This window comes from Cavia porcellus, unplaced genomic scaffold (genome assembly GCF_034190915.1).
Source record: "Cavia porcellus strain 051 isolate PalLab524CR breed Dunkin Hartley unplaced genomic scaffold, mCavPor4.1 scaffold_13, whole genome shotgun sequence".
Classification (NCBI taxonomy): domain Eukaryota; kingdom Metazoa; phylum Chordata; class Mammalia; order Rodentia; family Caviidae; genus Cavia; species Cavia porcellus.
Window position 1 is genome coordinate 33,250,554 of NW_026947496.1, and position 26,094 is coordinate 33,276,647.

A 26,094-nucleotide genomic window follows, 5' to 3' on the forward strand; every position below is an offset into this window, starting at 1 on the left:
TGCACAAAGACAAACCTGGCTCCTGACCTTTCTCCTGCTGCCACTAGGCCTTGCCCAGCCAGCCCTGGCATCCAGCTGCTCCCATCCTTTTGCTTTTTTAAATGCAGAAAACATCTGTTTATATAAAACATACATCACTTGAATGAATAAAAAATGAGCCAGGGACCTGGGGGGTCCACGCACCTACCTTCACTGCACTGAAGCAGAAAACGTGGAGCAGGGCGGCTGCCAAGATGCTACGGCCCACGCTGTACACGGCTGACACGATCCCAGACACAGCTAGAACACAAACATCAACAGCTCCTTTCTCCACTGGCCATTCTCAAAAGTGATGAACGGTGTGAGAGAGTGAGAAAAGAGTGTCGCTTTCCGATACAAACTGGTTGTATGAAGGGCAAGAAATATGTCTGTGGGATCTGTCAGCAATCATAGGCAGCTAGGGTGCAAGGGAGGGGGGCTGACCATGGAGCTGAGCGTGGGAGTGGGAGCACCCAGGAGGAGCCCGCACACCGCCATCCTGGAAGGACAAGGTAATGACTGTGGGAAGCAAAATCCACAAGGATGGGCAACAGGCAAAGGAGCCTCTCTCTCTCTCTCTCTCTCTCTCTCTCTCTCTCTCTCTCTCTCTCTCTCTGTGTGTGTGTGTGTGTGTGTGTATGAGGTAACACTCTGTGCATGTGACATCATTTCAATGGCCCTGAGGTCACGGTATCTGGTCCCACCTAGAGAAAAGCAGGAAGAAGCTAAGCCACCTGGGGACAACACCTGGGGATTCCTCCAGATAACTGCTAGGTGAGGCTAGCCCATCTCAGTCAGCACCTAAAGCACTGCATTTAATGGGTCACAGTGATAGGGCAGGGACACAGGTCACCTATCTGTTCAGGTGCACATGCAACTCAGAATGGCGCACTCTGGCTCACACTGACACACTCCCAACTTGTACACGTGTGTACCCAGATACATATGCACCAAATTCCTACCAAATCACAGAATCTTTGCTTCCTTGTTGCTCTGCTTGTGCCTTTTCTCAATGAGGCCAGCTGGGCCACTTCCAGTGGAGTGGGGTACATCTGTGACCTCTCACCCTGACCGGGAGTGAGCAATGTAAGAGCTCAGGGCAAAGCAAGCCACCTGCCAGGCTCCCAGCTGCCAACCTCACTCCCCCAGGCTATTCATCTCCTCTGACCCTTAGTCCCTCAGCAGAAAGGCAGCAACTCACCAGATCCACCAAAAAGCAGCATGTCAATCTGTTCCAGAAGGTAAGTACAGAATGTGTTGATCTGCGGGAAGAGCCCAAGGAGCGAAATCACAGGGAAGCAATACAAAAACACTGAAAATGAATGAACAGAATTGATGATAAGTTAAGAGTGTCTTACAATGCTTTCTGGATTTCCTCCCACTCGGGGTGTGACAGAAATATACTATGGCGGTAAAAGGGCTGTCCTAATAAAAGGCATGCAGAACAGTTCCCCCCAAGCTGAAATCTCAGACAGGAAGGAGAGAGGAGAATCATCCTGAGATTTGAATTTAGAAACTAGGTATGGTGTATTACACTAGTAATCCCACAATTCTGGCAGGAAGATCCCAAATTTGAGCCCAGTCTGAGCAATTTAGTAACTTGGCTGCACCCTGTCTCAAAATTTAAAAAAAAAAAAAGAATGAACCAGGAAATGCAAAATAAAAAGAGCTGGGATGTAGCTGAGTGCAAAAGTCCTCGGTTCAAACCTTAGTACCACCAAATTAAAAAGAAAAATGGAAGAAGTACTAGATTTGGAGAGTTGAGGAAGAGAGGAAAATCTAGGGACACCACACAGCCATGCAGAAATGAAAGCCAATAGTTATGGGAATCTCTTTCTTCACAGGGCGAGAATAAGTGGAACCAGGGACGTCTGGCCCTGTGCCTCAGTGCTGCCATGACCACAAGAGAACTAACTACGCTACAAACACTGGGAAGTAGATTTGAGTCTGAGCCCACAGCGGTCACAAAGGCCAGGAGAGCATAATTCACTGAGGAACCTCAGGACCTAAGGGGCAGGACCCCCTGGGAGGCAAGGAAAGACCTCCTTGTCACCTCTTATTGTCATGACCATGAAACAGTGCAATCATTTAAAGTCTTCTTAGGTTGTAATTCAATGCCTCAGAAATAAAGCCTGAGAGGACAGGGAAGCAGGAGAGCCAGGTTCCACAGCAGTCTTTCTCCAGTCTCTCCCTCCCTCTGAGTTCTCTTCTGGGCCAGAGACACAGAAATCCCCAAGGCAATGCAGCAATTCATCTGCCTTTCCTGCGGACTCAGGTACCAGCTAGAGGGGAAATGAATTTTGATACTGGAAAGACTTAATAAAACTAAGGAAATTCAATTTGAAATCCAGTATGAAGCATTGGAACCACATTCTGAAACCACATAAACCACAGTGAGCAACAGAAACTGGAAAGGCAAGGCAGGGTGCTCCAGCTCTTCCAAAAACTAGGAAACGCCAACTACCCAAAGTGAACCAGCAGGCATGAGAGTATTTGCACATCCCTTTGTCTAACAGTTGGTTAAAAGTTAAGTATGGGGAAAATCTCTCCAAAACAAGGACTAGTGGACTGTGTCCACTGTCTGGGATTCAATATAATGAACATGGCCATGATAACAGTCTTTGCTTGGGTTGGGGCCGTGTTTTAGTACAGTGATGTTGTAAGATTTTTGTGGCAAGAATTTCCCTCTGGTATAAAGCCTACAGCACCTGCTGCAGATTGCATCTACAGTGTCTATGTGTTAGAGCTTGGGTCCTCAGTTGAGTGCTATTGGGAGGTGGTAGAAAGCTGTTCGGGTCACGGGCAGGGTGTCATTGAAAGGCATAGCAGGACACCCAGTCTCATCCTCTTTCTTATCACATCCTGGCCAGAAAGTGAAGCTTTTCTCTGCCTGTGCTCTGTCATCCTGTGCTGCCACAGTCCCAAAAGTAGTGCAGTAAGCTGACCATGGACTGAAACCTCTAAAACTGTGATCCAAAATAAACCTTTTCTCTTTGCAAGTTGCCATCTTGGGTATTTGCCATAGTGATAGAAGGCAGACCCACACAACGCCTGAAAGCAGAACGTTCCTTCATTCACCGAAGATGATAAGGTACAAACACCAATCTGCTAGACAAAGTTCTATCAGATCTCATGTCTTTTTCAGTCTCTATGAGTGGAATTCAAAGATATGAAAAGAAAGCCACATGAAATAGAAAGATAACTATGAAACATAAAGTCATGAGCATCAACATTTTAATTCATAATTTTGAGCAAACTGAGCAGTTCCTGTTTCTGTGACCTTGCGACTCAGAGCCCAGCCACAATGTCTGGCTACTACGTTATTCTCTCCCTATCCAGGACAGGCAGAGGAACAGTGCAGTGAGCCTTTGTCCAAAGTGCTGAGAAGGAAGGGCCATGGGACAGTGTTAGGGTGGGAACAGCACTGAAGGCTGCTGACCACTAGAAGTAAAGAGGTGTTCTCCAGGAGAAATATATTCACCAACTCAACCAGAATACAACTAGGGATGCAAAAAGGCCTGGAACACAGGATAATAGCACAAGGTAAACAAAGTGGCAGAGACACCAGAAAGCCATTGCCAAGGAGAAATGTGGGCACAGCCCAGGAGTTAATGAGACAACACAGCAGGGGATGCTGGTCAGCAGCAGGGCCAGGGTCCAAGGTCACAGTGTCCAGTGATGAAAAGCTTCTGTGGGTAAGTAAAGGCTGCAGAGGCAGAATGCAAGGAAGGGGTCTCAGTATCTCTGTTGGGTGTAGCTAACCCCACCTGAAATCATGAAAATTATTTTCTCCTTTTTTTCCAAGAGTAAAGAAGTAAAACCCCTATAGTTATTCATAAATTTTCCTGGGAACAAACATTTATGTTAGCATACTGTTGAACTGGTCTTTGAATCTCTCTCACTTCTTACTCCTGTTTTCTAGGATATTTACCATAAATGGAGAAACTTCTGGTTCAATTGTACTTTGAGCAAAATTCTTAAGTTAGAATACTATAGTTTAAAGCTTATTTCTTTTGTTGAGTGCAAATAGTAAGAATGACTACAGAGCAGAAGTTAACGTATGTTCTGTAGTTGCCAAAGGGCTGTGTATGAACTCACCCTCCTATTATGGACTAGCACAGCCAGAAAACACCCCCTCCTGCAGACACAGAGAGAAGGTGAGGTCAAGTGTTCAGGAAGGCAGGGAGGGGCAATCCCAAGCCAATAACTGGTTACTGAGCTGTCACTCCTCTCCAAGGACTGTGTCGTTGAAGCTGCACTGTGGTAGGCAAAGGTTTTTTTATCTCAAGGACTAAAATGAAAAAGAAAAGTCATATCTGAAAAGAACTCCAGATGCCATTTGAGAAAGAGCCTATGCTATGCATGGACCAAAACTAAAACTGTGGCCCTCACCTGTCTTGCCTCAGATGGCCTCACGCCAGGAGATTCCTTACATCCTTAGATCCCAAACTTCCAGAAGACAGTGCCACTCAAGTCACTTCACATGTCTTCCTTGCCCTGAGCTGTGGTCCACGTATCATGTGTCTAGAGTAGTTACTGCAATTTCTGCAAAGAACAAAGTCTCTGCTCTCCAGCCTGGCCATCTCTGGGCACCCAACGTGCAGAGTATGCCTCTAGTTCCAAGTGTTTCTTCTCTGACTCACACAGTCCTATTCCATGAGCCCATTTCTAGATCCTGTGTGGTTTCTCTCCTCATCACCTGCCCCAGCTGTGTCCTGGTCCCTTTGAAACAGTTCTCCAGACTAAGAACTCTCCAGCTTTCACATCCACAGAACAGTTACATACAACGCAGCCTCATCTTTAAGGTTTTGCTTAAGTTACCCAAATAGAAAGGAACCAGCTCTAGCCATGCCATTACCAGTCCCTGCCTCACTGGTAGAGGTCTTTCACCTTCTCTTGGAGAGATTCTTTTCCTTATAATAAAACAAAACACAGAATGATAGCCTGCATATAAATAAAAGAAAAAGAATTTTCACAAGAATATTATTTTTGGAATTTCTATCTCCTTTATTTACCTTGATTCCTCCTTCCATAGTTCTATCATGAAAATTTTCTTGCCTTTAAGTGCTCCTCTCTTGCATTCCCTGTGACACAAGCATCAGCATCCTGTCACTGGTCCCTGCCACTGAGTAGGCTGCAACCCCTCCTGCCTAGGGAGGCAGCACCAATTCTCTGAGCGTAGCTCTTCTTTGCTACCCCACCTTGGGTGGTTGGAGGTTCTGGGCAAGAAGCCCAAATGAGTACTGGCCCCAGGAATGGCTCCAGAGAGGCACATTCTAGGAGATACTTTACATCCTCTCTACTAGTTTGAGAGGACCATTCCATCCAACACCAAGTGAGAGGCAATATGGTGCCTTTGGCCAATTCACAGCATGTGGACTTAGTTCTTACTTCTCTCTTGTTCTATTTTTTTAAGCACTTCTTATGGGTAAGATTGTGGCTCCCAAAAACAACAAAAACAATGAAATCCAAATCATGATTCCTGTGATGCTGACCTTAACTAGAAATATAATCTTTACAGATGATGATCAAGTCAAATGAGGACATTAGTCCACCTTGGCCGTAATCCAGGATGACTACGGTCATTAAAAAGATAGACTTGGACTCAGAGACACACAGGCACATGGGAAGAAGAAATGAAACTCCAGGAAGAAGATGCCAAAGAGGAAGCAACCCTGTAGACACCCAAGCCTTGGACTTTCCACTTCCAGGACTGTGAAACTTTGTGTCATTGTTCTTTAAGCCATCCAATTTGTGGTGCTTTGTCATAGCAGCCTGGAAAACCAATATACTCCTTTTCCTTCATACTAATCTTCTGTTTTCTCCTTTCTTCCTCTTCTTGTGGGCCCCTGACTGTCACAATGGCAGCAGTTCTATACTATGCAAATCCCTTGACAGTTGGGGAGATAGAGGGAAAGAGGTTCCACAAAGCAGAAACGGCTCTGAACTGCTCCGAAGGAGCCTCTGCCTCCTTCCTCTCCATCTCATTTGTTCTCTGTGTTTTTCACTGTCATTTCTTGCTCACTGAAAATTAGTATGTCATTTAACACATTCAGTCCAAAGGCCTGCTATTGTTCTACTTTTCTATTTATCTTCACTGCAGAAGTCATTTAGTCATCTTACTAGATCATTTGCTGCCATTTTTACTTGTCACTGTTGACAAGCAGACAAATAATATATGTTAGGAAGTTCTGAGGCAAAGAAAATTCCAGTAAAGAAGTCAGGAAAGCCATACTTCCTACCCTCTCGCTCCCTGATGGACTTGAAGAAAAACAAAAGGAGAAGGTACATAGCAGTAGCCTTTCCCAAACCAAGAGCTACTGCAGAAAGAGCAGTCTTGACTTTTACCAAGCACATTAAAGCCTTGCTATTGAGCCTCAATCACATCTCACATTCTAATGCTACTACTGACAGCTGTATTTACTCAACAGTGCTGGTTTATTTGGAGTAGAAAAATTTTGGAATAAAACAATGAGAATTAGGGAGAGGTCCATGTTAATATTATCTGAAGTGCATGTGTGCCATTTGTACATGGAATGTGTGTCTTGCGTTTCTTCTCCCAAATATTTTTCTACAGGTCATTTGCAAAACATGCTTCCTAAGGGAGCTTACTCTACCATTGAAGTCTACCAGGCTAAGCTTCCTGCTGACAAATGAGAAGTGATCCTGAAGTCCATTTATATTAATTTACTTAGCACTTAAAGCGTAAGTTCATGTCCCTCAGTTCATGTATCCCACAATCACAACTGTTTATCAGATGCCTGTGTACACCACAACCCAGTCTGGGTGCTGAGAATTCAGTAGTGAGTGAGCAGAGTCTCTGGGCAGGGCTGGAGGGTGGAGGAGATATACAAGAATCAAACAGGACAAATGTAAGCAGATTACTACAAAAGGTTTGAGTGTTACACAAAGTATGTCACAAGAGGATAGAAGATGGGACGGAGTTTAGGGAAATTAGCTGGTATAGTTGAGGATAGGGCAGATGACAGAACACTCCAGAGCCTAGGAGCATGAGCTGAGGGGCCAACTCGCGTCACTGTGAAAAGTAGAACTCTTATCAGCACTGACCCTTGCTGGAGATCCAGGGAAGGGTGGATATGAGGTGCAGGGAGGGAAAAGGTGAGATCTCAATATTTTTCCCATCCTTGTATACTGTCTTTACTCCCCAGAGCTTTGTGCATTAATGACTGTAGACCCCAAAACTGCTATTAGAAAACAAAAAAAAAGAGGGTAAGAAAGGGCAGTACTTCAAAGCACAAGCACTCACAACTGGGCATCTCTATAGCCTCAAACTCTGACTTCTCCCCGGAGGCTGACTCAAGAGGAAGATGCTGAGCCAAGGTATCACAGAAGGTCACCATGACTGAAGGACTTTGGGGTGTGTGTGTGTGTGTGTGTGTGTGCCCACATAGGTATTGTGCATACACAGACTTCCAACAATATTAAGCAGTAAAATAAAAAGTATCAGAGAGGGTAGACATAAACGTTCTTGACACCAGAGCACTATTTCTATTTCCTAACTGGGCTTCAAAATTCTCTACCCTTTTTCCTCCCTGACTTGCTTTTCGTATCTTCTGCTGCCATGTGCTGTTTTCACTCTGGGATGCCCCTCTACCATGTCCCCTTTCTTGCAACCAGCCAGTTACAGAGTGAAACCTCTATAAACTGTGAGCTAAATAAATCTTTCCTCCTTTAAAACAACAACAAAAAATTCTCTGAAACATTGTTCTTAAGCCCTTAGCACACGGAAACTGCTCAGCTCCTCCTCAATATAATGGAGAGAAACTCTGGGCTCTGTATGTGGGGGAGAGACTTGCAGGGGTTGGTGTGGGGGCAGGAAGCTTGCTGTCAGCACAGCAGGAGGCTTCCCAGCAGCTGGGAAGGAGGTGAAGTTTCCAGCCACATGGAGCACAGAGGAAGCTTCTTTTACCTCAGTTCTACTGAGAAATTCAGGAAGCTACTGAGAGATGGGGGATAGGACAATATCACCCTAAGACTTTTGTGTCAACTCTCAGTTGGCACATGGGAGACCAGAGGTTGTGGTGTTGGTGCTGCTCTGGATCTTTTCAGCTGATCGATGTGATCATAGCCAATCACAAGGTGACAGGTGTGTGACTCTTTGTTGTCATGGCAAGAATACTAGAGCACATGCAGTATGGTCTGCAAAGCTGTGATCAGTACTGAGCAAATATTTTGCAAACTAAAGACACCAATGATGGCTGCTGGGTGTTGGACATGATTCTATGTTTAAGTTTATTAACTCTCTTAGGCCTTACAACAGTTTTGGAGGAAGGTTGTACTTGTGTCCCCAAATCACAGTGGAATGCTCTTCCAGAAGCCCATCTAATGACATGATAGAGCTGGGACCCAAGCCACCAGTGGCCTGGCTGTGGAGCCAGGTGCTAAACCATACAATGAGCAGGTGGTTCACTTACAAGGAGTATTTTTATAGCACACAACTCCCAGACATGAAGGCAAGCAGAGTGCACCTAGAGAAGTCAGGGTATCCAGAGCATCCACACTTCTACCTGGGCTGAGAATGGTGCCCACTCATGCTCATCCAGGGCATCTGTGCTTTGGATGGAGTTGAGACAGGAGGCCTGATGGCCAGGCCACCCCAGCAAACACTACAGCCACCATGGTTCCACTGTGTCAGGGTACAACCTCTTGGTTATGAATATCAAAATCCTCTCAGGGAAGTTCACTGGTGGATGAAATATGCTCCAGTTCCTGAGTGGTGTTCCATACATGCACAAGCCCAGAAAGAAAGGCTCATCTTTTCACCCAGAAATCAAATAATGAGGCTTCTCCACTTAGTAACTCAGAAGATGAGAGGACATATACCCCCACCCACAATGCTCACCTTTATGACCCAGAATCTCACTCACCTATCAAGTGGTCCCTGGCTGTCTGCAAGGACTCTGGGGAGAAGAGCTTCAGGCCATATACGACATAACGGGGAGGGTGCCTGGATTTGGCCTCTGCATCGAGGAGCAAAATGAGACCACACAGCACACAAAAATAGATGGGTCGGCTATAGGTGATGATTTGGTTGTGTCCCTAGAAAATAAATACAGCATCTGAGTTGTAGCTTTTTAGTTTGACTAAATTACAAAAGTCTCACAGTCAATCATTTATACCACATAATATAATTTATACTATTGTAACAATACTTTCCCCTTCCATGCATGCAAAACACCAGGAAAAAAGAATCTTATGCTTATTCTGTCAAGTCAGAACAAGAATATCAAAAAAAAACCACTATCCTTAACTGCAACAGAATTTACCTAAAAATTTAATTATTATCTTTGAAGAAAATCTAAATCTAATACAATGCTTTCTCTAAGAATGAGATTTCCATTCGTCTTGTTCATTTCAAGTGCAAAACTAATTTAAACCCTAATTTTCTCTACATGGTCTAACGTGGGCTCTACTAGTCATAAGAAACAGAATTGTAAGTTGTGAGCTTAAATTTCCTAGTGCCATAGAAAGCAAGAAAATTTAGACCCAAAAAATATGCTTGCATTGTTTACCATGTCTTAGTGAAACACAGTGGACTATTATATTTTGTTAAAAAAAAAACTTGTTATTTTGACTAATTAAACATTGCTTTGTTCTGAAAGGGACCAAAAATACTTAGCAGAATCATCTTAGCTCTCAAAATATTGCTAGAAGTAATACAAAAATTTCTACTCATTGTCTCTCATGACTAGATAAATTTAAGGAAAAGATATAACATCAACTTTCTAGGACAAAAGTTAGCAATGAATTTACAGCTCACAAATCAATACACAATTCATAAGACTTAAAAACAAACAAGAATGAATTATGGGGAGAATATATTTTGCAATTCATGAATTACCTTGAGTGTAAAAAGACAAAGATTAAAGTGATACGATTTCAGATGTGAATTTTTAGTCGTTGCTTTGAATAGGTTATATTTAGAAATGCAATTTAAATTGCTGCTGCTTCCAAAAAAGAAACAGTCCTACTCCAAGACCATCTTTCAATAGGCAGGAAGATACAAGATCTCCACAGAGGCTGGCTATGTTTCCTCCTGAAACCAGGCTGAGTCTTAAAATTTTATTTTATTTTGAATTCAACTAGGTCACAGATTAATGAGTATGGAAAAACTTTCTCTGTATTAAAGAAAAGAAGAAAACTGAAGCCTAAGCTAAATTTGAAAGCACTTTTCATCAAGTGAATAACCAAGTAAATTAGCTGGTATAAATAGCTATGTAGAATCCTGATACACATTCGTAGGGGATATTTCCTCAAACTGACACGGTTCAGGAAATACTATTAAATAGCTAACTTCCATTCGCTTTGATTCTCCTTTTATTAAAAGGTTACAATACCTTATCTACCAACTGAAAGTCTCTGGCTTGAATAATTTGAGATCTCATTGTGGGTCTTCCAAGTCAAACTTTATCAGAGATGAGAACGCTCTCATTCTCAAAGCATGCAGTGCCCTAACAAAGAGCTTGCCTTTCTTGCCATGTTCATGCAACTCCTCATTTTTCCATCCTGTATCTGGGTCCCCAAACCATTCTAGGCATATCGTTAATACACAACACATAAGTCACTTTTATCTCCCTTCATTCCTGAGAACACACACTAACAAAGTTTCCTCCCTCTCCAGTTCCTGGTTTCATATCTAAATCAATCATCAAAATCTTCATGGATTTTCTTTTTTTAAAATAAAAGTTCCACTCACAGCAAAGTGCGGTAATGCACACCTGTAATCTCAGCACTCTGGGAGGTCAAGGAAGAAGAACCATTAAGTTCAATTTCAGCCTCAGTTAGTGATTTAATGAGGACCTGTCTCAAAATAAATGAAATGGCTGGGGATACAGCTCAATGTAAAGGCCTTGGCTGTAACTCCCAGTACAGGAAACAAAGAAGGAGAGAAGAAAGGAAGAAAGAAAGTAAGGAAGGGGAAAAGAAAGAAAATATTCCATTTGTTCCACCAGTTGAAGTCTGATAACAGTTTCCTAAAAGTTCACTTAGATTAGTCATCCTGCATTTGCTTTTTACCTTAAAGCATCTCTGAAGCCAGTGGGGAGTGTCTTACAAGGTTGCAGCATAAACCCTGGCTGGTGTACGTGTTCATATTCCCATCAGCCTCAACCTGCAAACTGTGTGACACTGGTCCCAGTGCAGTGGCAGGATGGGGGAAGCACAAAAGGACTCAATAGCGAAGCCCATCTACACAGGTATTCAGTGACCAGCCAGCCTAACATTAGGTCCTCCTAGGAGGACAGTGGGATGGTCAGATGCTTTGCAAATTTTGTTATTAAGAACTGAGTGTGGTGGCACACGCCTGTTGTCCCAGCATGCTGGGAGGCTGAGGCAAGAGGAAAAGAAGTTCAAGTCCAGCCTAGGCAGCTTAGCATCATCTTTCAAAATAAAAAATAAAAGAAGGCTGGGGATGTAGCTTAGTGAAAAGGTCCTAGGTTTAATTCTTAGTACAACAAAAAACAACAACCAAATGTAGAAACAACAACAGAATGTAGAATTAGTAATCACATCCTTACAAATATACATGACAGTACAGTTTAAAAAGCAGTCTGAACCTTTGACAGCCCTATATGAATGGAAATTGGCCAGAGCTAGAGATAGCAGCAGGTTTGAGACCCAGACTTGTGCCCCAAAACCTCAGTTCTCTCTCAACTCTGATCCTTCTCAAGTTTTCTCATTTATAAACTGGAGATAATAAATTTGCCTCCTAAATATCTGCATGGTACAGTCAGATTGCAGTAATAGAAATTTTGTAGCTACCCCATTTTCTTTCTTCATTAGACTACTTGAGAAATGCCAATTCAAATAAGGGGCTGATCTACTTGAAAGTCTCTGTAAGCAAATTAATTACTGCAATAAACATGGTTGGCTATTTATGCCTTACTATGACAATAAAAAACAAAACTCTCCTGCTTCATTGTGATACCCATGCTCAGATAATGGAACAGCAGCTTCATCAATTCTTCTAGCAACCAGACACTATAATTCCAACTCTGGGCAGCAACCTAGGGATCACAAGAAACAGCACTGCAAATCTGCCTGGACTGGGACTCCTTGCTTCTCCTATTCTACCATGCTCGGCATCATTTCTGAAAGTACACGCAGGACAGGAGGTTTAATAAGGTATAACACCTCTCCCAAGCTACCCAGAAAATCACCAACAGTGAGGCACAGATAAGAAAAAGGAGCCAGTGATGTCGCACCTGGGGTGGGCTTCCCCAAAATCTTTTAGAGCTGCACAATTCCTTTATACCACCTACCCGAGATTTCTGATGATAATCACAACAATACATCTTAATACTCTAATTATGCAGCTGCAACTTATCTTGACATTCAGACTGCAGGGAACAAAAAAGATATATTATATATAAACCAATTATGGGGAACAGAGGAATTTAACAAGACAGCATATAGCATCTTATGCCACGTGATCATCCAATTATAAGCTTTTCTTAATTACTGTAACCCAAACGTGAGCTACCACAGATTTCAAATCAGTCTTAAATCCTGAATGTGAATTTTTAAAAAGCATAATAAAAGGAAGACTAGTTTTCTTTCACTGGAAGGATTTTCTAGGTGTGAACAGGAGCCTGTATAACAAAGGCTTAGAAGGGTATACTCAGCCCAGTGGGCCACCGGGCCAGTGGGCTCCATTCAAAGCACAAAACAGGTGTCTGCAAAGATGCCACATACCCCATGGAACCCCCGCCCCAGGCCACAAGGGCTTGGGAGTAGAGGGAACCACTGTGCTACTGACTCACAGAAGAATGCCAGACATCAGTACATCAGTTTCGGCAAGCCCAGGACCTGTCCTAAATCAGCCCAAGGTCACGGGGTTAAAATGGAACAGTGTACTTAAGAACAAAGAATGAGAGGAGATCAGGTTCACGTAAAGAGACCATTCGAGGAAATGCAAATTAAAGCCTCAATAAGATATCAACTCACACCTGTTAGAATGGCTACCATAAAAAATGACAGAAAGGTAAATTTTAATGAGGATGTGGAAAAAAGGGGACCCTCAGCAAGGACAGTATAAAGAGGTTCCAAAAAATTATAAATAGAACCACCCTATCTTCCAGCAATCCTACTTCTGGGTACATATTCAAAGAAAGTAAAAATACAGTAACAAGTTGAAGAGGCATCTCCCTGCCACATTCACTGCAGCACTGCTCACATTTGCCAAGATACTGAATCAACCTGGTGATTTGTAAAGGATGAAGTGATTAAAAAAAAAAACTATAGTATGCATATAAGAGTATACACCCATACTACACAGTAGCATATTATGCAGCCTTTAAAAAGAAGGAAATTTTGTCATTTGTAACAACATGGATAAACCTGCAGATAATTATGCTAAGCGAAATGAGCCAGCCACATAAAGACAAATGATTTACATGTGAAATGAAAGCAATCACACTCATAGAAGCAGGGGAATGATGGATGCCAGGGGATGGAGAAATGAGATGCTGGGGAAAGGGTACAAAGATTCACATAGACAGGAGGGAAGGAGTTTGGAGGTCTATTATGTAGCATGGTGAGCATACTAGATAATAATGTATTATAGTCTTGAAAAACGCTGACAGCAGATTTTAAAAGCTCTTATCTTAAAAATAAAAAGCACTCAAGTCAGTTAGCTTGATTTGGTCATTCTACAACGTATATCTATATCAAATTATAATGTTTTACCCAAAATATATGCAATATTTCTTTTAAAAAGTAGTCAATGCTTATACAGTGACCTCTATATGCCAAGCATTGTTTTAAGCACATAGCATGCCTTGCCTAATCTCTGCAGGCATTTATTTGGCTTTAATTACACATAGGGAAACTGAGGCTTGGAAAGGATTGGTGTTTTGCTCAGCATCAAATAGTCAAAGCAGGGGAATCAGAAATATGGCAGGCAACCTGATGGTAGAATCCACAGCCCCCCTCCAGGCTGCTTCGTCTTTCCCAACAGTCAAGGGTGTGGGAAAGACCCACTGCATAGGCTCCATACCATAATGGGCATCTCCTGTGGCACCCACACCATGCCATGCAGCTCAAATCTAGCCAGAGCACAGCCATGATGCATGCACAGTTCTATCTAACACAGTTCTTTCGCCCAAATAGTCAAGCTACAAGCCCAGTGGGGTAGCACACATCTTTAACCCCAGCCTTCTGGGAGGTGAGGCAGAAGGATCTCAAGTTTGATCCCAGCCTGGGCAAAGCAGTAAGATCTTGTCACAAAAGAAAAAAATAAAAAGGAGCTGATGATACGGCACAGTGTAAAGGCCCTAAGGTTTAACCTTTAATACTGGGGGAAAAAAATACAAGTTAACGTTACAGATGTAGGTTTTTGCCTTTTGAATAGACTTTAGCTTCCTCCTTCTCTCCAACACAAGCAGACAAGCTCCTTGCCTCCCCGTGGAAACTTACATGTATCGGTGAGGCAGGGTCAGGTTGCACACTCTGAAACACAAAGCAGAACCACCTGTGTCACCTCAAGATCGCAAAGCCAAGTTAAGGGGAGCATAGGCAGGGCGAGAGCAGGATGAGTTCTTGCCTTGAGCAGGGAGTACTGGCAGCTGGCCATGACCACGCAGAAAAGCAGCACCCACAGATCTCTGCAAAAGCCTCGGTTTAGTGTCAGAAACCCCAGGAGTGAAACCAGGATGCTGAGCACGATTGCCAACACATTCTCCTTGACATCTTCAGTCCTGAGCAAAACACACAGGAAAATAAGAGATAAGCTTGTTGGTTTTTAAACAGAGGACTTTTGTCTGTGTCTACAAAGACAAGCAGTGACAACAGAGAAGCCACTACATGCAACCTTCCTTATTGCTGTGCCATTCAAAGCAAATCCTAGTTATGACCCCTGCTCTCTTTTACTGAAATAGATGAAACATATTAGAGCTCCTGGGTCACTGAACTGGTCTTACCGGAAAGAGGCTGTCAGTGGTGGCCCCTGCAGTCAGAATGTTTCAGGCTTCAGGGCTCCCTTCAGTAGAGGGGAAGAGGTGAGATCTTAACACTCAGTTAATGCAGCTGCCTTGCCAGATACCAGCTACCACTTCTGAGAGCCACAGTTTGCTGCTGACTTTCAGAAGCCTAGAGCTCGAGCTAGAGAACAGAGAAGAGCTGAGACCTCCCTCGGCCGTGCAGGGCCTGGCTGGAGTGGGTGGTGGCCACAGTGCACAGGGTGATTTTGCTTGGGAGACTTTCCATGTGGGGTAGAGGGAAAGGGGGGCTGACCCAGACCAAATGTGGAGTGTCAGTAGATGGACATGCAAAGAAGCCAGAGAGGGAAGTTTTCAGATGCTGACGGGAGTGGGCCAGAGGGCTGTCATGCAGGGCAGACAAGAAGCAGGTAGGGCGGGCAGGACTGCATTAGGGCAAAGCTGATGTATCAAAGGCTGGGTGGTCAAGGAATGACTGCTGGAGTGTTGGGAGAGGTGAGGGACAAGCAGAGACCCAGAATGTGACTTCAGAGGTGTAAGGGCAGGAGGCAGGGTGGGGAACCAGGAGGGACCGTGGTAGCAGCACAGTCAGGGAAAAAAGAGTCCGGGGATTTAAGAGAGCATTCGTAAGAATACTAAGAACACTTTCTTATCTTACCAGTTTTGCTTCTGTGAATATTTAGGTTTACCCCACTAAATTATGCTCATTTTTAGGCAAGGATAATTGACTACTTGTGCCTGACATGAAGACAGTCAGGAACAGTTTTTCAAATTAACAGACTTTTCTTTTCAGAGATATTTTAACTTCACAGAGAAATTGAGGGGAAAGTTCCTACATCTCCTCCTCCTGCCACATACACATTTGCAGTATCCCCATCCTCAGCATCCCACACCAGAGAGGAATACTTGCTACTATCAAGGACTTTCATGTTAGATTTGACCTTTGTAAATACTCTCTTCCAAATCCTCATCACCCAAGTCCACAATTTACATGCGGGCTCACACTTGGTGTTGACAAATACATGAAGACATGATTATAGCATCACACAGAGTAGCATCAATGCCCAAAATCCATCCCAAAAACATGTCTCCCTCTTCCAAACTCTTATGATTGCCATCCTTTTTTTTTTTATCAGTACCAGAGATCAAACTCATGACTGCCTGCTTGCAAGGCAGGCGTTTATGCCGCTGAACTAAATCCCCAGCCCCGATTGCCATCTTTTCATTTGCCCATTTCTGCCTGTTCCAGAATGTCACACAGTTGAAATCATGCAAGACAAAGCTTTTAAAGACTGGCTTGTTTCACTTAGCCCCATGCATTTGCTTCCTCCACATCTCTCTATGGGATAGCCCATTTCTTTTTATTATCTGTTATTCATTGTATGCATGTGCCACAGTTTGACCATTTACTCACTGAAAGACTTCTTGTTTGCTTCCAAGTTTGGGCATTATTAATAATGCTGCAAAAAAAAATACTCATGTGCCAATGTTTGTTTTGTTTTTATTTATAGATTTTGAATGGACATATGTCTTCCATTAAACACCAAGGAGTTAGGATGGCTAGACTGTGCAGTAGAAATATGTTTGCTTTTGTAAGAAAGTGCAGAGCTGTCTTCCAAAGCGGACGCCCCATTTGGCATTCCCACCCACAGTGAGCCAGAGTCTGGCTGTGCCACGTCCTTGTCAGCTTGTTTTACATTTCCCTCACTTTAAAAGTCGTGTGGCTGCATCTCACTGCTGCGCTGGTGTGCATTTCCCTGATGGTGTAAGATGTGGAGCATCATTTCATGTGTTTCTTTTCATTTAGGCATCTTCTTTGGTGAGGTTTCTGTTGGGATTTTAAATCATTTGGTATTTGTTTTTTTTCTTTCCCCACAAAACAAAATCTACACTATTCCACTATTACATCCTATCCTATTGTTTTCTTTTTTTTATTAGCCCATGATAGTTACACAGAATAGTGGGTTTCTTTTTGGCATATTTGTACATATGTATAATGTGATTTTTATTGTTGAGCTTGGAATTTATTTTGCCTATTTTGGATAACAGTATTTTTTTAGATTTGATCTTTGTAAATACTCTCTTCCAGACTGTAAAATATTTTTTAGTAAATATGTGAAAAATAGTCCAAATCTAATACTGACACTTGAAAATGCCTCAATAGCCAAAGAAATCAGAGAGCAACAACTAAAGAGAAAATATATAAGAACTCACAGTAAACCCACAAATCATTTGAAAGGAACTTTTTAAGAGAGAGAGAGAGAGAGAGAGAGAGAGAGAGAGAGAGAGAGAGAGAGACACTTAGTTCAGAGATTTAAAGAAACAGAAACAGAAATGAGAGCAGTATGGCAAGCTCCATTTGGAGCTAGGCTGGCCAAGAAGACGAGCCTGGCCCCCCACAGGAAACTTGGGGGCTGCAGCCAAGAGATGGGGAACATGATCACTTTGGCTGGCCTGGAAGCAGCTGACATATGACAGGAAAATAGGAACAAGGTGAAAAGAGGAAAAAAACTGTTACGTATTTATAATGGTAACACTAATGTTGATAATTAAAAATAACTCTTTGGGGAAACATATATTTAGTGAAAGGAGAAATATGCATATATTTTATTTTCTGCTATGCACTTGTAGTGGAGGTAAATGTATTTTTCTATTCAGATCTATAAAATTCATTTCCCATCCTCCAGTGTGCTCACAACATTTTAATGCGTACTTAAGAATAGCTTAAAGGTCTAGGAAATAAAACAAAATCTTAAGATTTTTTTTCCACTTGAAGGGAAAGAGTCAAGTTCCTAGGGAGTATTTTGCCCATATTCTCTTCTACCTAGATCTCACTTCTCCACCCAGCCTCCATTACTCCTTTGCCTTGGTCTCTCATCTGTCTTTGCTTAAACGCTCAGCTCACACGTTAACTCTCTAGGCAAGGAGAGCTATGATGAAGGCTAAACTTTAGAAAGATTTATCATGAAGAGGCATATCAGGTGCACTGAAAGGGAAGAGGCACAGAAAGGATCAACAGCACTCCCAGGAGAGGTAACCCAAGGGCTGGGACAGCCCAGGGCTGAAGAATCGGAAAGGACACGTGACTTCATGCACACATCATGGTGGGGCGGGAAAGACCCCCTCGTCTTGAACATCTGGATCGTATGCAGCGAAGGACTGACTAAACAAACAAAGGTGGGTCCAAAAAGATGCCTGGGGACTGGCCCAGGAGCTGGCTGGCAAAGGAGTAGACTCAGTCTGTTCATTCAACAAAGGTGCTGGTCCTGGGCCATCTTCTGGGCAATAATTAATAATAATAACAGTAACTAATATTTAAAGAAGATTTCTTTTGGCTAAATTGATTGAATCCTCACAAATTTCCAGTGATACAGGTTATTCCCATTTAAAAGACAGGAAACTGAGGCACAGAGAGGTTTAGTAGTCATACAAAAGTCTCAGTAAGTACTCAGGTACTCAGTAAGTACTCAGGTTTGGTTTCCAAGGGTTCACAGTGGCACCTGGCTTGCCACCCCTACTGGGGGTCGGGTAACAAGAGAATGGTGCTGTCCCTACATCATCTGCCAGCACAAAATTAAAAACCTTTTATAACTACAAAAAAGATGATTAAAACCATAAAACTACCAGCATCTTTAAAAAGCAGTAATCTCCTCTATGATCCTTTTTCAGATCTCAGTGGAATTTCTGGCAAATTTCTTTTTATCAGTGAGTACACTGGAATGTAAAAATCTATCAAAACATTTGTTTTTAATATGAAGGGTTAACACAAGCCACTCCAAATTTCAATAATTTCCCTTTAACAGAAAAAACATAACATTTACAAAATGCCTCATCTAACAGAATGTATTGTCTTGGATTATTAGTTAAGTATGAAATGTTCCCCTTATGCGTGTGCCCTTTGGGTAACATAGTGTTGTTAGCAAAACCATTATAACTCCATTCCCTGACTTGTGGGTCCTGAAATTTATTGTTGTAATTTTGCAAGACTATCGTTTTTGTGTATGTGATCACACCGTTTAAGACATTATTGTAACATTACTATAACAAGTAGTCACCAGGGGACTGATGGCAACAATGCGGCCTTGCTATTACCCCTCTGGGCTGGTGCAGAGCTGTGACAGAGCAGAGCCAGGACAGTTTTAGAAACAGCATCTCGAATTTTCAAACTAGTCCTACTGCCAGAGCTTTGGTCCTTGAAGATCACAGCAGTGACCTTTGCACAACCTGAGGCAGAGGAAGACAGAAACAGAAGCCCCCTGCCCAGTCCATCTCCATCACACCACGGCCAGCTGGAAAGCCCCTGCCGGCCCCACCCCCACCCAGAGGCCACATCACCAGCTGGAAATACTGCATCCCAGTGGGGGGGTGGCAGCTATAAAAGGTGAGAAGCAGGAAGGCTTTAAAGAAGAGATTATCCTTTGAGCTGGTGCATATCAAGCAGCAGTGAGAAATGAGAATCCAGGTCCAGGGAAGAGCTAGGCATCACCCCACTTCGTCTCCCCCATACCAGGCCCTGTGCTACAGACAAAACCACAAATTTTCTTACAAATATGGAGCAAGATATGAGTAGCCCAAAGCATCAACTGCCCCAAAGCTAACCTAAAATAAAAACATGTTACCCATCCTCATACCTCCAGTTGTAGCAACTAAAGTTCAAGGTTTTCACTCTCTGGATCTGGTGCTTTGACTGGGGGTTTGGAGTAATAAAGTACAGGGCTTGGAAATGTTTCAGGGAATCTTAACAGGCAGCAGCTTTCTGTTTGAATCATGCAATGTGCACCGTGATGCCCCGCTGCATCTGGTCGCACATGTGCATGCTCAGTGGCTTACCGATCAAGTAATGCCAACAAGGTGAGCCGGTCATACCAGACTTTGATCCACTTGCCAGGAAAAATGATAAATTTGTAAAACTGTTCTCGGTTGAATTTTCCTGCTGCTGAAGAACATGATGAGTCTTCCAGATCCTGACTCACATGCTTTTAGATAGCAAAAGAAACAAGAGAGAGGGTTTCACAGTGCCATGCCATTGTCACAAAATACACCATAACTTTAAAATGCAAAAAGCGGATCCTGAATCCTGAAATGCAAACCAACACATTTCATTCAAAACTAATGCTCTAAGAAAAGGATAATTATCAACAAAAAATCTTTGGTACCAACACACCTCAATTCATTTAGATGTATCATTAAAATCATGCTACTCATCAGTAAAGCCACTACTGCTCATTAAGGCCAAGAAACTGCCATAGAAAATTCTTATTAAAGAGAAGAACCACACAAAAAAAGTTCTTAAATGACCTAATTTTTCCAAATGGTGCAAATGAATGCAATGTTGAGATAAATATTCAAATGTTACTATGAATACAGAGACTTTCATAACTGATATTCAGGTCATTGGTGAAGCATGCTTTAAGAAAAACAAATATATACTGAAACAAACGGAAACCAGTAAGACTGAAATATAGGTAAACTGAGATTCAGGCTGGAAAAATGTTAACCTTGATTACTCTAATCCTATGGAAAATACTCAGTTTTGAGGAAAATAATAGTCTTCATTGATTTGTCCATCAAGGAGTTGGCAAGGGATCCTTTACTGGCCTGGCTCCATGTTGGGAAGAGGAAAAGAAGAATGCTGCGGAGGGCCAGGGGATTTAGCCCAGTGGCTCAAGGGCTTGCCTGGTAAGCCCGAGGTCCTGAGTTTGATTACTGGTGCAAAAAAAAAAAAAAAAAAAAAAGGTGGTAACGCACTCTGGAGAGCATCATTGAGGTTGCCTGGTACCCTGCCAGCTGAATACTCCTCTAACAATGGTGACCCCATTGTTTGTAGTAAAAGGATCCTTTCTTTGATATCTGTTATGGCTTGTGGTTACATGTCCCCTCAAAGCCTCAGGCAGTCACAGCTGGGGCTTTTTCAGAGATGGCTGGATCTAGAGTATGTGATGCTGGAATTGATTCATGGTACAATGCTAGTTTCAAGGGCACTGGGATTAAGGGAGTGAGTGCTACCTGTCCTAAGGAGTCTGGATAAGCAGTGAGATGCTGTTAAGGTCTTCTGACTGCTTTTTGCTATTTTCTATTGTTCCCCTCTGCAATACCCCTATGCCATGCGCCACTCTGGCTTGGAGCCAGTCAACCATGGACTGAAATCTCTATGAACTCTAAGCCAAATAAACCTTTAGCCTTCTAATGGGTATTGGGTACTTTGTCTCAGCAATGAGAAAAGTACCTAGCATGATGTCTCATGAATCAAAAGAAATATGTGCCCAGCTGAATGTGGATCGCTATCTCTGGGACACGGGAGTCCAGGTATGATGGGTAAACAGGTCCAGGAAAAGTCACAGCCATGGTGACAGAAGTTTAGGGACAGTAAGGAAAGCACCTACTTGATCTGGGATAAACATCATACCCTGAGCCATGAGGGAAAGCATTCAAAAATCACATGGAGACTTCTTCTACACCACTCCTAAAACTTACAAAGATTCTGGTTTATCTAGGTATTTACTGCTGCCTCAGTGAAAAATTTGTTTAAAAAAAATCTCCACAGAATGTAATGGAAAGAAGAAATGATTTGACTTCCTTTATGGAAAAATAATGTTCAGGGAGTTTCACTTTTTTGGTTTCAGATACCATGGAAGTGAAGAGCATAATGTTTTGGTGACTCAAATAATTACTCTCCGCTCATTTTGTGGTACAAAATTCAAATTCTAATTCAATGGATAAAAAAGATGTGGTTTTTTTACAATGGAGTACTACTCAGCTATAAAGAATGATCACATTGAGATATGTATAAGTAAATGGATGCAACTTGAGACCATACTCGTAAGTGAAATAAATCAAACTCACATGTGTAAATACTGTGTTGTCTCCCTAGTTTAAGAAATGGTAAGAGTACATAAGATACAAATTCCTTAATAAATACAGTGAAAAGGTAAGAATCTGCTCAAAGGGGAAAAAATAGTATCTCAGGGAAAAGGAGGAAAAAAAAATGAAGGGAAAAGAAAAAAATATTTACATTTGTATAAATACACAAGATACCTAAGATGATTATGCTACAAATTCTATTAGTTCTTGGAACAAAAAGTTAATATTCATAGAATTGGAACAATTTTGCATGTTCGTGTCTGGTGGTCTGGGGAATTCTTAAAGATCACCATGTAAAATGACAACTTTAGTTGTGTTCCCACCACCTTGTTTTGAAGGCCTATATCATTGTTTTGGGCTTTTTGCTATTATTAGTTATTTGTCTTTTTTGTTTCTTTTTTTTCTAGTAATCTGTTTTATTTTGGTTTTTTGTTGTTGTTGTTGTTTTTCCCTCTAATACAGAAAGGCTAGGTATACATGTAGAGACTTATACATGCCTAGAACTTCTTCCAAACAGTTTACAAGAATCAGTTATATTATGCGTGATAAAATGAACAGCTACTTTAAAGAAAAAGACACATTATGGTATCCATCGCTGATTCCGTATCATCATGCTGTGAAATCCAGTAATGCTTTTATTCTTTGTTCAGAGTGGTTTTAGTCTGATTTGTATTGTTTAATTTCAACATACATGAAAGTATGGATAGCTATTTTGAAGAAAACAAGAGACATTATGGCAGCCACTGTTGATTTTCCTATTTTCTGATTTTGAAGGCCTGTAATGCCTGCATTACTCTGTTCTGATCAGCTTTATACTTTTTTGTTTTGTATGAATTCATCGTGTGTGAAGATATAGACAACAACTATTGAGAAGAAAACAAGAGACATTATGGTAACCACTGTACATCTCCTGTTGTCTTGCTTTGAAATTTGTGCCACATTGTTTTCTTCTGATTGCTTTGTTCTGTTTTGTTTAGTTTTACCCTCTCTAAAATAAAAAAACAAATTCTGATTCAAATTTTTCTCATTGTTTTAATATTCATTCATTCAAGTAATAAAATATTTATCATATATATTATATAAGCTAGGTACTACATGTACAGGTATTATAGGCTGAAAATTGGCAGGAAAACAAGAAAGAGTTCCTACAGTAAAGGGGCTTAGAAATTTCTGGGGACAGACAAGCAACCTAACCATGACAGCACACACACACACACACACACACACACACACACACACACACACAAGTCTCTCACTCACTCTTGTTCTCTTGGGCATATGCACATCACACTTGTACCTAACATCTGCAGAGAGAGTGAGCCATTTCTGGGGGTGCTGTCTCAGACAGGCCATGGAGTGAGGGGTCAGTGGCTGAGCCCTGAGGAGCATCATCAAGCAATGCAGCTGGCAGAGGGACAGACAGTTTTATCCTATGACCTTTACCTTTAATCTAAAAATGAAGAAATGGATATGTGGAGCAGGCACCAAGCAGGTTGCCTCTGTCTGGGATACACCTTACTAACAAACTCTGTGTCACACGGGAAAGGACAAAAAGTGTCACTGATGGGCTGAGAAAATGATTTGGAAAGAAGCAAGGAGGGGGCAGCCAAACTTAAGATCTTCTTCAGAGTCAAGAAGACCTCAGTTCTCCCACCCCAGCAGATCTGTGTCTGCCGCTCACACCCAAGGCAGCTCACTACTGAGCTCCAGTTACCAGGAACAGCTTAGACTATGATCAGAATGAGCCACTGAAGAAGACAGGGAAGCATATTTTAGATTTTTTTTTTGATGGAATTGAATACTCCTAAGAAGATGAAAGTCTGTCCTCTTCCTAGGCACCTGGAAACTCCTGCTGTCTCAAGCAATCGTATATGCAAGTGCCCCAGAGAACTAATAAGAATTCAAATGCTAATCACTGCTGCAACTATTAAAGTCATAATAGTGTCCTGTGTTACCTTGAATCCTTAAGTATGCGCAACAACTCTTATCATCTCTGCTTAACACACACGGCAGGGAGGCTCTGGGAGCCTGATTCACTTGCTCAGGGTCCCACCAAGGAAGAGGCTTCAGGAAGTCAGAACCTGAGTCCTTGTGCAGTCTCCTGAGGAAAACCAGAAGAGCTCATTCTGGTTCAACTGCGGTCATCAGCCGGAGAGGTCACCTCACACCAGAACAAATAAACAGCCCTTGTAGGATGACATACAGGGCCTCAATGACCAAAGAATGAGGCAAAAATCCAAATTTGAAAAGGAAACCAGTGATGGACAGCGCTAAGTAATGAAGTTAGAGAATCATGGATCACAAAATATGATTTTTATTAAAAAAATGTAAAGTCAGATTTGTGGCTTTGAGGATGAACTGTATTTAATAAAAACTAATGCAGATGAGGGCCTATTCTGTGAAGAGAGAACATGAAGAGCTCCATAGTACCCTTCCCCAGAGTAAACAGGCACAGAGAATGACCTGTAGATTCCTTTTACAGACTAGAAAAGAATCTCAGGCCTGCATGGGTTTTACTGAAAGGGGAGAGGGAGGTACCTTGAGAAGCAGGAAGGCTGTGTCAGAGTGGGCTGCTGAGAGGTCACAGCAGAGGCTGCCAAGGGGAGGTGAGCAGCTCTGGATATCCTGGTGGTGACTAACGGACCAAGGGAAAGGGACAGGGTCAGAGCCCCGCTGACACCCCAAGTGTAAGAATTTCAGGTAAGCCTAAATGAGCTAATTTCTAACTCCAAGATTTCCCATAAAGATTTGATGCATAATGTGAGGGTCCCTGGCACAAGACTGCACACATAACTAGTTCTCAAAATGTCCAACTGGACTGGATGTGGTGGTGCACACCTGTAATCCCAGCACTTGCGAGGCAGAAGCAGGAGGACTGCCACAAGTCTGAGGCCAATCTGGGTTACATATTGAGACCCTGTTTCAGAAAAACAAAACAAAGCAAAATGATAAGACAAACAAAACAAAAACAAAAAACTACAGGTGCAATTAGAAGGTAGCAGTTAGATGTAAATAATACTTTGAAGGATAAAACACATCAAGGCTGTTACAACAGTGATTCTGTTTAAGCATAAGAAATCACAAGAATTCTAAACAGATGTCTTAAATGAACTTCTGAATACAATAAATGAAAAGTATACAGGTGCTCCTTTTTCTTTTAAAGGCATGACGTACTTTCAAGTAAATGAATATATGATGGAAAATATATATCTTAAGGTATTATAACTGATGTCTACCTCTTTCATCTGTATGATTGTTTCATCTGTTGGTGTCATTCTTCTGGAGTCCCATTAAATCTTTAGTGACAGTAAGTAGTTATTTAAATGCCAACTTTACATGAACCTAGGAGACAGTCAGCCAGGACCTGGGCTCCATTCCTTTGTGCATTTCTCACAATTCTGATCAGTTGAGGACCAATGAACTGAGTGGTTTTCCTGCTACCCATAACAACAACAATAAGGCCACCATCTCAGACCAATGTAGAGCTTTAGGGTTTACAAAGTATGAAGCTGTCACATACAATGCCCTCTCATTTCCTAATGGAAGACAAGGAGAATGTGTGTACAACTAGAGCCAGGTGACATAGATGGGAACAAAAGATGATGAGTCCCATGGACCCAACACTGCTTTTGAGATGCGGCCCACTATCAACCAAAGTATAATAATAAAGACCACTAACCAAGGTGATAAGGACTCACGTGTTGGCTCTGTAACATACCGGGATAATGAGATTTTATAAGTCATGGCAAGGAGTACACAGAATGTACCCCCTGAGGTTAGAAGCATATGATAGATAAACTAGGGTACAGAGAAATACCAAGTTATAATGTGGATTCATGACATGTTGCATCTGGTGATAGTCAAAGGCCCTGAATGCCAGCAAGTTTAGGGGACAAATTCCACCAGATGCCACAGTGTCCCAGGCTTTGCCCTTCCCTTGCTTTTCCTGGACCAGGCTTATCATGAAGAGAAGGTACCTAGTACTCCAGGAAGCCCCCATCAGGGTCCTTCATCCTATGCACACATTTCATTTGTGCTGGGGAAGAATTTCAAGTAAGTTTTTTCTTTGGTCTTGCTCCACCTCCTGGCCATTCCCACAGACTAAGTAGAATTCCATCCTTGCTTGTAAGAAAAGAGACCCCTAAGCTAGAGTACTGGAAGCTCCCAGCCTCAGGACTGTGAAAGATAGCGGAAAGGAAGTAACCACAGCCTTAGGGGCAGCTATGCTTCCGGCCTGTGTTGCTAGACCATCCTAAGA

General features: G+C 42.3%; 1 protein-coding gene across 5 annotated transcripts in view; it reads right to left on the reverse strand.

Annotated features, from left to right (window-relative positions):
* Pcnx2 (pecanex 2) overlaps positions 1-26,094 on the reverse strand; it is a 205,278-nt gene that overhangs the window by 140,298 nt on the left and 38,886 nt on the right. For 4 of the 5 annotated variants that reach the window (XM_063260053.1, XM_063260054.1, XM_063260052.1 and 1 more), the window contains exons 10-15: positions 19,806-19,951; positions 14,582-14,735; positions 14,455-14,487; positions 8,907-9,078; positions 1,220-1,330; positions 188-279 (exon numbers count right to left, since the gene is read on the reverse strand). In XM_063260053.1, the coding sequence (XP_063116123.1) occupies positions 188-279; positions 1,220-1,330; positions 8,907-9,078; positions 14,455-14,487; positions 14,582-14,735; positions 19,806-19,951 (708 nt within the window). The remainder of the gene's footprint in view (positions 1-187; positions 280-1,219; positions 1,331-8,906; positions 9,079-14,454; positions 14,488-14,581; positions 14,736-19,805; positions 19,952-26,094) is intronic. The other variant, XM_063260055.1, reaches the window with a different exon arrangement.